The 10,958-nt window shown below is 43.6% G+C and overlaps 1 protein-coding gene across 3 annotated transcripts in view; it reads left to right on the top strand.

The window, feature by feature from the left end:
* Positions 1–10,638, top strand: part of ncoa2 (nuclear receptor coactivator 2) — a 61,691-nt gene extending 51,053 nt beyond the window's left edge. Inside the window, exons 12-22 of one of the 3 annotated variants that reach the window (XM_080049748.1) lie at positions 622–823; positions 1,252–1,458; positions 2,025–2,228; positions 2,769–2,898; positions 3,091–3,265; positions 3,383–3,676; positions 4,161–4,238; positions 4,777–5,263; positions 6,121–6,298; positions 7,785–7,989; positions 9,416–10,638. In XM_080049748.1, the coding sequence (XP_079905874.1) occupies positions 622–823; positions 1,252–1,458; positions 2,025–2,228; positions 2,769–2,898; positions 3,091–3,265; positions 3,383–3,676; positions 4,161–4,238; positions 4,777–5,263; positions 6,121–6,298; positions 7,785–7,989; positions 9,416–9,427 (2,172 nt within the window). In that variant the 3' untranslated portion in view covers positions 9,428–10,638. The remainder of the gene's footprint in view (positions 1–621; positions 824–1,251; positions 1,459–2,024; positions 2,229–2,768; positions 2,899–3,090; positions 3,266–3,382; positions 3,677–4,160; positions 4,239–4,776; positions 5,264–6,120; positions 6,299–7,784; positions 7,990–9,415) is intronic. The other 2 variants (XM_080049750.1, XM_080049749.1) reach the window with 2 other exon arrangements.
* The last annotated feature ends 320 nt before the right edge of the window (positions 10,639–10,958 follow it).

Raw genomic sequence — 10,958 nt, forward strand, 5'->3', positions numbered from 1 at the left:
GTTACTCAGCAGAAAGCAGATTTAATAGCCACAACTTTTCTCTCTTTGCTGTGATTTTCACTCAGTGGGGACAAAAAATTAAAAATAGAATTCCTAAATATGTTCTTAGGAATTGGGGGCTTTAAAAAGGTGCAGCAGAAAAGTAGCTGTACTTATAAAAACACCAGCCGGTAACGAGGAGCACTATGTGTCTGGTGAGCTGAGTCAAAGTGAAGTTTGGCCTAGATTGATTTGAAAGTGGTCCATTTTATCCCGGGGTTACTGCTGTATTAGAAACAAGGCCACCCAGGCCTGCTGTTCCCATCTCCAAGATAACAACCCCTCATGCTACTGTAGTGTTCACCGACCAAGTTCACTCATGGTATATGTGCACGCCTGTCACATGTGTTTTTATGTTTCAGTGTGTCTGAATGGTGAAGCAGTAATTGGTATCCAAGTGGGAGCCAAAGTGGTTCATCTGTTCTTTGTTTTAACTCTTCCCTGGTTTGTGTTTCCTCTCTCTCTGTCTCGCTCTCGCTCTCGCTCGCTCTCACTCTCTCTCTCTCGCTCTCTCTCTCTATTTCTCTCTCTCGCTCTCTCTCTCTCTATTTCTCTCTCTCTCTCTCTCTCTCTCGTCTTCAGTCGTCGGAGCTGGACGACATCTTGAACGACCTGCAGAATGCTCAGCCGCAGCTCTTCTGCGAGCCGCGGCCCGTGTCTCTGCCCAGTCCCTTGGACAAGCAGAACATCATCAATGACATCCTGCAGATGTCCGAGAACAATCCCGCCATGGCGACAGCACAGCAGCAGCACCGAGGCATGGGCACTGGCATGGCCCCAACCAGTGAGTCCAACACCCACTTGAAAAAATTAAAAACGTGTACACTGGCATTGCCCTCTCCCACTTGATAATAACATGTGAAGCCTCTAGAAACCTGGTCTAAAACATTAAACAATATGATATCAAAGTTGGGTGTCTTGATAAGCTTTTGTTTTTATAGAACGTCCAGGCAGAGAACTGACGTGATCGGTTCAAAATACTTTTTTTGTAACAGGAACCAGAGCATAGCCCGGCTTATCTAAACCATAATTCTGTAAAGTGTATCAAACTTAAATGACAATATTTGTATTATTAAATGGCATAGTTTGAAGGATTGAGTGGATGTGGGTTTACAGGGGCTTTTTTACAAGGTTCTATGAGACAGATTGAACTATCTTGTTAATTTCTATTGTTAAACATTATTGCTAAGACCCACTTTTTCTTGTCGTCAGACTTTGGAGGTGTCCGACCAGGCCACCCAGGCCGGGGTCTGCCTGTGAGAAGCGTGTCTCTCGACATGAATGTGTCCCCCCAGCAGCCTTCATTACAGTACCCCATCAGGGCAACTAGCCCATACACTCTTATTCAGCAACAACAGCAGCAAGGCATTGTGGGAAGTCACGGCATGATGGTTAACCAGGCCGGTATGGTCAACGCAGGTAGGTGTGACTGTTCTGCTTTGGTTGTCACTTGTATTGGATTTAAGGATTAAGGAAAGTGTACATTAAGCTTGTAAATTGTTGTATAAAGATTGTAATCCATTGGTTATCATGCATTAAGAAAGGGGCTGTGAAAAAAATGGTTTGGGCTCACTGTTAAATGTAAATTTCCTTTCAACTGAAGTCGGGTTTTCCCCAATTTGTGATTTCTACTTGGCAATCTCACAGTAGCAAAGCCAGCCAGTGAAGCACAATGGCATCCATTTGCATGATTTTGTTATCACGTTACTGCTTTCCTAATTCTAAGGAAAGGCCTTTTTGCCCCTGTCTGTATATCACTCTCAGCCTGTGACGGATCATGTCACGGCACAATGACTCACTTCCTGTCACAGGAAATATTTTCTCACCCACACTGGCACAAAGTTTCTCTCACTGTCACTCCCACATATTCTGTAGTCCTCATGGCATCCCCCAAGTATTACATAGATGGGGTTTGTCATTACATTACACTGTTGCATCATGGAGAGAGAGGACGTCCACTGAAGTCACTGTGTTTGATCCTTTAGGACTGATGGCTCCTGGTGGTCCCCGGCCAGGCATGCAGCAGCAGGAGGGCTGGGTGGGCTCAGCCTCGGCCCCTCCCCTGGGAGCGCCCGGTCCTGGGCCACAGGGCGCCATGCAGGGCCGCATGGGGCCCAACGGTGCTCCAATGAGGCCCAACAGCCAGCCGGGACCCCGACAGATGCTCCAGTCCCCCATGATGGCCAATGGTGAGAGCTCAGTCTACCCTAAAAACTAAGGTTCCATGGAGTTTTGAATGCAGAAACTAGATAACAGTGTGACATTATATGGAATATTAGTGGCAACAAATCTCTGGTTTCTTTGTCTAGGGCCCCTGTCTCCCTAGCTCTAGAATCAATTGTTAAAGCATTTTAATACAGAAACCAGATGAAAGTGCTTGCATTATATGGATTAACCTTCCCTGAATGTAAGCCATGGTCTTTCACAAACTTTATGCAGAGGCACACATGAAAAGACCTCAACTCAGCCATATTACTTTCTTGATGCTGGAGGTTAAGTGCCACCCAGTGGCTAGTTTTGGAAATGCACTTAAGACATAAATAGAATATCTAAACCAGCAGCACTGTGTGCTGGTTGTAATGGGTTTAAGAGAATATTGGCCATCATGCAGGTTGTCATACTCTTTATGATAACCGCTTTTGCCGTTCCAGAATTGACAGTAGACATCAGCCTGCTAATATTTACTAACTTATCCTGCCTTTGTCTGTCCCCTCCCCCCCTCTATTTAGCCCAACCTGACATGGATATTGGTATGGCCGGCCACCATTTCTCCCAACAACAGGCTCCACCCAACCAGACAGCCCCGTGGCCAGACAGCATGATGCCCATCGAACAGACAGCCTTTGTAAACCAGGCCAGGTGAGCAACTTACTTGCAATTACAGGCTATGACTGATTAGTACATATTTCTGGCCTCACTACTCAATTATTTGGGATTTTCTCCTATTATCAATCTCATATGAATATTTTCTTTATGTGGTTAGATTACTTGTCTGACAATGTTCTCGTTTAGAAAATGTCTGGGTCATCTCCTTGTCTCCTTTGTGCGCAGGCCGGTGCACCCAGCATCCCAGGAGGAGCTGCTGTGTAATACAGGGCTCGGCTCTGGTGAAGGCAGTGCAGTAGATGAGGGGGTCCTGATGTCCCAGCTGTACACAGCACTTAAAGATTTCGATGGCTTGGAGGAGATTGATCGTGCTCTGGGGATCCCTGCTCTGGTAGAACAAGTGCGAATCATGAACCAATACATTTTTTTATTGGTTTTAAATATATTTAGTTAATTTCTTTATGGCTCCACGTGTTTTTAAATATGTTTCTGCGACTACCTTTTTTTTTTTTTAAAGAGTCATTCACTGGAGCCGGACCAGTTCCCACAGGACCCCTCCATGATGTTAGACCAAAAGCCTCCCATGTACAGCCAACAGCAGTTTGCTGCCCAGGCCCACATGGCCCAGAGGGGCTACGCTGGCGCCCCCATGCAGGAGCCAGGCTTCCACCCCATGGCTGGCCAGATGGGTCCGCGGCCCGGTTACCCCATGATGAGGATGCAGGCCCGGCCCGGACTAAGGCCCACCCCCGTCCCCAACCAGCCCAACACACTGCGACTGCAGCTCCAGCACCGGCTACAGTCACAGCAGGTAGTAACACGTGCATCCAGACTGCCCTGACCCGGCTGTCCATCGATTCCTTTGGTCTTTCTGATGCAACCACACTGTTTGATCAGTAGCTGTGTGATTTAAGGCTCTAGATGGTAGTTGTGTAATTATCCTTGAGGTTGACATTTTGGCAGGTCTGCTGTGCACAAAAGCAATAGTTGGGAGGTGTGGGCCTACCTGCCACCTGCTGGTCTCTCACCATATTGAATTGCACTGAAATTGTGCAATGTAAAAGCTGGATCACACCATAAATCGTTGATGTAAAATTGTTATTTAAATTAAAAAAAAAATTTTTTATCTCTAATATCATTCAAAATGTTCTCATGTAGGATACTTATTGTGTTTATATTAGAAATGTACTAAGCTGGAATGAGTAGTGCGTCTTAATATTTGCATGAATCAAGGATTTAAGGAAGATTTTAATTAATTAGGGGATTGTGCTAACGTCGTCTTCTGTTCCCACCAGAACCGTCAGCCAATGATGACTCAGATGAGTGGTGTATCTAATGTGAACCTACCTCTAAGAGCCAGTGCTCCAAACCAGGTAAGTCCCCGCTGGCATCACATTATCAGTATGCACGGACATGTTGTGAATGTAGGCAGTGTTTAATTTTTTGTTGGCTTTCCGTAAATATATAGCTTCAAAGACTTACTTTAAGGTGCACTATACAGTTTCAAGGGAGGGGGATTTGTTTACATTTGCAGAGCCTGCAGTTAGTTTACAAAACATATTTGTTAACATATGTAATTCTAAGTATTGACTAATTCTATAATCATAAATCAAAACAATAATTATTTTGATGCACCTTGAACCAAATGTAAGACTAGAATATGTTTGTTAAAAAAAACTGGGCCCTGCTGCTGTAAACAACAGTGAAACAGTCACTTTCCAGGTAGCTTTCTAACTTTATACAATGTTCCAGGGATCAAATCTTCCTCTTGGGAAAGTTTGTTTATTCAGTTATGCGAATTTAGAAAAGTAATGTGTAATGTGCACTCTGACACACCCAAAGTTACATAGTGCACCTTTTTAATGTAGATGTATGACACGTTGTGCATCCCATTCTGCTCCCTGCTTCCAGGGGACCATCAATGCCCAGATGTTGGCTCAGCGTCAGAGGGAGCTGCTCAGTAACCACCTGAGACAGAGGCAGCAGCAGCAGCAGCAGCAGCTGCAGCAGCAGCAGGCCCAGCAGGTCCAGCAGCAGAGGAGCATGGCCATGAGGGCCCAGGGCCTCAACCTGCCTCCCAACATGGCTGCCGGAGGCATTAGTAACCCGCGGATCCCCCAGGCCAACCCCCAGCAGTTCCCCTACCCGCCCAGCTACGGTACCAGTACAGGCCTGGCCTCGCCCCCTCCCCCCACCAGCCCCTTCTCCTCCCCTCTCTCCCCTAGCCTGCCCTCTCTCCCCCCCAACCCCCAGCTCCACCTGCATGGCTCCTCTTCCTCCTCCTCCACCTCCTCCTCCTCACAGATGATGATGGGAAACACAAACATGATGGGCGGACAGTACGGGGCCGTACTCAGCCCCCAAATGCAGCACAGTGCCTTTCAGTTTCCCAACTCAGGTACTGCTCCCACATTTCCCAGCCTTCCACACACTTCACCTTACAACCTGTGCGTGTGCGCCATTGTGTCTGTGTGTTGATGTGACTCGAGTTGCTCAGCATCACATGCTTTCTTTAAGTAGCGGCAATCATCGTATTAGTAATATTTGTGCACCAAAGATTGCATTTATTAGCTGCCATTGAAGGGTCCTAATCATAGTGTAATCCCGGGTGTTACAATAGTACATATTTTATTTCACGATGAGTTGTTTGATCATAAAGACTTATTCTTCTATGCACTGTCCAAAATGGTGTCCTGGCTATACACTCCTGCTCCACCAGATGGCAGCAGAGGCACAATAATCAAAGCTTACCACGGGATACGCACTGACACCTGACTCTGAAGGCTGTAGCTGTCAGTCCCACAGCGTGGAGTATAATCTGGGCGTTATCGGATAATCTCATATAATCCAGATTTGTATAGTAACATGTTTGATTTATCCTTCACTCCTTAATCTGATTTTGGCCTGTGGATTTGTAAAGAGCCATAACTCCCACTGGACATCTCTCTTTCCCTTATCTCCTAAACCATCTCCTTATTCCCACTCTTCCTAGTCCCTAGCATGGTCCCTCCTCACGTGCATGTAGGAAATATTAGTTGTCCGTCAATAATCCTGAATGCAGACCAGAGTCTTCACTCACACCAATCATCGTGCTTGCTCATATCACTCATCATTCTCTTCCAAAATGTTTGTCTCTATGTGGCATGATTGTGTGAAATAACTTGGAATGGAACATTTAGTCAGCACAATGGTTCACAGTTGAGTCTATGCAGGTCCAGTGTGGTTGAACCTGTCTTAATGCGTCCACATGCGCAGGTATGAGCCAACAGGCAGAAGGAAGCTTTGGCGGTCCCGGCACACCACAGAGCCCCTTGCTTTCTCCCCGCATGACCCACACGCAATCCCCCATGATGCAGCAGGGCCAAGGAAACGCGGCTTTCCAGGGCTCACCGGACATGAACGGCTGGCCACAGGGCAACATGGGAGGCAACAGGTACAAAATTGAAAGAATTGACTTGTATCTATGTCAGGGCTGTACAGTGCGACAGTTTTGATCGCATTTGCTACTGAAATTGATCACGTGCGATGATGAATACAAGTCCAGTCGCACCAGTGCTAATGAGCAGATGCTGTCTGTTTGAGACACAGAGGAGCTATGCACAATACTGCTTAGAGGGCTCTACATTAACACTCTCCAAATGCGGGTGAATGTAGTCTTAGGCGAGTAAGTTATTAAGTCTACCCTCCACTTTGGCTGGTGAAAGATGTGTGCTCGGGATCTGTGCTTGTGCGGCGATTATAGTGTCTAACTTCACCAACGGTTAAAAACAGGAAGGAGACGGCTCTCTTTACATTAACGCAGTCAAGTTAGTGCGTGTGCAAACAGAAAATTTCCTGTGTGCCTTCACAATAAAAGTTGGTTACTAGCCAAATGCGAGTTGACTCTTATTTTGAAGCAGGTAAGAACAGGAAGTTAGCGCTTCACAGCCCTGCAGTCAACCATGGACCTATAAAGAAAGCAGCCAACAGCAGTAACTATCTATGATTTAAACAAAGATTAACACAACCTATTTAACTTGGCCTAAATTGTACAACTATGTTTACTAATTTATTTAATAGGCTATATGTTCAATGTTTTAAAGTATGGTTTTCATTAAAAGAATGAAATGTTCTAAAAATGTTTGTTATTATTAGCCTAATATAATAATGATATGTTTATAAAAATATATAGGTATAGACATTATTTTTATAGTTTTATGGGGGGGAAATAATTCTGAATCAGCAAAAAAATTGCCATTGGCAGGTTAGACTCTTTTGTCTAAATTGCAATCAGTGCACCCCTATTCATTTTTCTACAATTATTACTGCACACTAGGATATCATATTCATTGAGAATCTCAAATAAAACCAAGATGACATGCTCAAAGGTAATTAGAGCTAAATGCAAGGGTTAGGGTCATGCAAGTTTTCGATCATACTTTGTGTGCTACCACATTTATTTTTGTGCTACTGAATTTTTTTGCTTGCTAGCACCAGTGCTACCACTTTAAAAAATAAGCGTACAGCCCTGATCTATGTGTATTTATTTGTCAGACTTGCTGCCAAATAAACTCTTAGTGGTTTATTTTGACCCTTAAGAAGACATGGAGAAAAAGGCGGCCCTTATTTTCTCCAGTATTAGAATAATTCAGTGAAAGTTGTCTGCCTATGGGTACAGTTGAAGAAGTACTGCTGTAAGATGATTTGACATATTTTACCTTGTGCAAAAATGTAACCAAAAATAGACAAAAATAAATAAATGTTACTCATGTTGGAGCTTGCCGCTTTCTCACTGACTGACGTCGTCAAAATTGTTTGGAATTCTATATATGATTTATGGAAACATAACCTTCCAAATTGTTAAGTGTTCAAATAGAATTCCACCCACACATCTACTTTCTCTCAAAAGCAAAATGCTTGTCCCTCCCCTCTCTCCCCAGTATGTTCTCACAGCAGCAGGCGTCACCACAGTTCACCCAGCAGAATAACAGCAACATGTACAACGGCAATGGCATGAACCTCAACAACGTCTCCATGGCCGCCAACATGGCAAACAGCAGCATGGGCCAGATGGCCGGACAGATGAGTGTCACATCCATGGCCTCAGGGCCCTCACCGGGCTTACCCTCCATGGGGCAAGAACAGGTAAAATACCTGGCCAATCCTGACACATTGATATCTTTCAATGTGTTTTTAAAAAAAAATTATATACTTTTGGGACCGAAAGAGGCATGAATGTAGCTTTGGAGAAGTGAGTATTGCTGATTTCAAGCATTTCAAAGTGTGCCATCGTTAAGCATGGCCAGTCCAAAATAAGAGCTTTTCAAGTGGCTCAGTAATATCCTGATGTTGTCCTTTAACATTGACCCTTTGCAGGAATATTATACACTTTCGGAGTTCAACCGTTAGAGGATAACAAATTGTACCCCTTAAAGTTTAACACAGTAATCTGGGGACCAAGAAAACTAAAAGGTCTGTGTTATCCCCGCCCCCCAGGCTTGAGTACCTGTGTTTGTCTCATCGTTAGACTCTTAAGTGTTTGGGTACCCTTATTGAACAGCAGCATTAGTGAATAATTTACTCTGTAGTTTACGTAACTCCTCCAGCTGGAGTTCTGATGCTCCACTTGAACTTAGAGGACAATGATGTAATTATCAATGGGCACTTTAGAGCCAGACCATATAGACTATATAGACTATATGGTTGGTACTGTTTCATATTTAAATAGCTGGCCTGTCTGGAGTAGGGACTAATCAGCTCAGCATGGAAAACTTTCTCCACTCATGGCACAAGGATCTTCAAATATACACACTCTCAACACACATTAACATAATACAGTTTGATTTGATTTCACTTCGCTCATTTTATCGCTTAGGCGATGGTACTGACTCACTCACTGGAAATTGGGTACAAATATTATTTTTTCTCTCAGCACTCATTTCTAATGATGATTTAACCAGGTGAATCGTTCTTCCTTTGTCTCAATGGTACCGTTAGCTTGGTACATGGACTGCGCTGTTGTTGTCCATGATGCTTTTAAGCCCAGTAAAGGGCCATGAATATTTAACCAAGTTGCTAGTGTTTGATTGTCTGCACTTCAGACTTTTGTAACACACCAGTATATCTGTCACTTGATTTATCTTCCTTCCAGGATTATAGAAATATATTGGCACTTAGATTATTTCAATTATTTACAGTTCGGCCATTAGCGCAGGCTTGTGTAATTTACTGACTTTTTTTAGGCTTGATGGTGTGTTCCAAGATGGTGTCTAATTGTTTATAGTGTTTTGCACATGTGGCTGATTTACTCCAGACAAGTTCCAAGTTTGTTGCCAGCTACGGTGGGCCCCTTTGTTTATATACCCTATGTTTAAATTCCCATTTAAAAAGCCTAGGCTGTGTATTAACACCAGATTAATTTTTCAGTGCACATACAGTACAGACATGTAGCGGATTGTGATGAACTGATTTTGACAAAAAGTGATTTTGTTAACAAGCATTCTCCAGAATCACTGACTCCACCTTTTAATGCTTCACAAGTTGTGTGACTCAATGTGTTGTTTCTCTGCAGAAATACTGTTGACCCGCATGGAGTGCTTAAACCTGAACCTCAGTGATCAGCTGGTGCAAGGAGCACGTCGGCCCTTTAAGAAATTGTACAAACATGTAAACCAACCGACTGGCCCCTTGAACCAGCCAGGCCACGTGCCCTGACCCCTGTGTCCCCAGCCTAAGTTTGCCTGTCTGTCCCAGCCGGGCCTCTCCGGGCGCCCCCGGAGCAGCCTGGCCCTGAGCAGACACAAGGAGTGTGAAGAGGGGCTAGGGGGAGAAGGATTGTGGGTCTCTGTCCAACATGCCTAACCCTCGAGGAGGAGCGCCTTGAGATGAGCCAGTCTGTCTGCCTGTCCAGCTGCATTCACCATAGTGTGACTTACTGTAAGGCCTCCTGGTGGGGGACACTGACCTAAGGGGGCAGCAGTGGGTGGGATCTATCCCTTGTTCTGATGAATGTATTCCTCTCAGTGGACAGCGGCCATTTACAATCTCATCTCAAAAAATGACGTACACTGATTTTTTTTCTTTTATGTCCTACCTTTCTCACACATTTGTGACATTTCCACATAGTTTCCTAAATGGCAGCAGAGACTCCCAAGTTATGTTCAGAATTATGGATGGAACACTTAGCCGGTTTTGCCTTTTTGCTGTTCTTTATTTTATTATTATTTTTATTTTTTATTTTATTTTCTTTGTCGTGAGAATTAAGATGTAGAATGAAGATATGGTTGAAAAAACTGATATTGAAAAACACTGCAGAAGAATGATTTGAGTGGAATGGTGATTTGTATGATTAGACTAATTTAGTCAAGAGGTTTATATAGTGTATTAAATTAAGTTTTATTTTTCTGTATAGATTCATTTTAATTATTCTAGATGATTCTTTATCCTAGTAGCAACAAGAAAAAAATATTTCTAAAAGTGTGAAAGAGGCACTTTTTTATGATTTTCACAGTAATGGTTGTATTCTTTCTGAGAATATTCTTCTATTAACAAGAATTATGGATTATACTTTGGTCCTGTAGTTTCAGAAGAAGATGTCAAAATCATATATGGTTTTAAAAATGAATTACCGCGATTGTACATACCAATAAGTAAAACTTTTTTCTTTCCTATTTATTTTATTCCGTAGGGTTCGGTTCCCCTGTCTGGTCACAAATGCCTCTCGAAGCAGAGCAGGTTTTTGTTTTGTTTTGGGTAAGCAGAGTGAGAGCCTTCAGGTTCTGATGTTCTGGTACGATGCGGACAGGGGGTGGGGGTGGGAGGTGGGGAATGCTTGTAAAGGGGGTGTGCTGTGTATACAGTGTACAGATTATCGCTTGCTTCTCTGCCTTTAGCATAGAACACCACAAAATAATGGAAGAAAAAAAAATGACGACTTCAACCACAGCCATACAAGTAACTCGAAAAAAATAACAGAAGTGTGCTTTCTATGTTGTCTGGAGTGAAAAATTGCTTCATACAAGCTGCTAGGTGCAAACTGTTCTGGTGTGATGTAAAACAAGCAATAACGATTACTTGAGAATCTCTTGGGTTTTTTTTTTGTCTTTTTGTTTTTG

Source organism: Ammodytes marinus (assembly GCF_949987685.1).
Source record: "Ammodytes marinus genome assembly, chromosome: 21".
NCBI classification, from domain to species: Eukaryota; Metazoa; Chordata; class Actinopteri; order Uranoscopiformes; family Ammodytidae; genus Ammodytes; species Ammodytes marinus.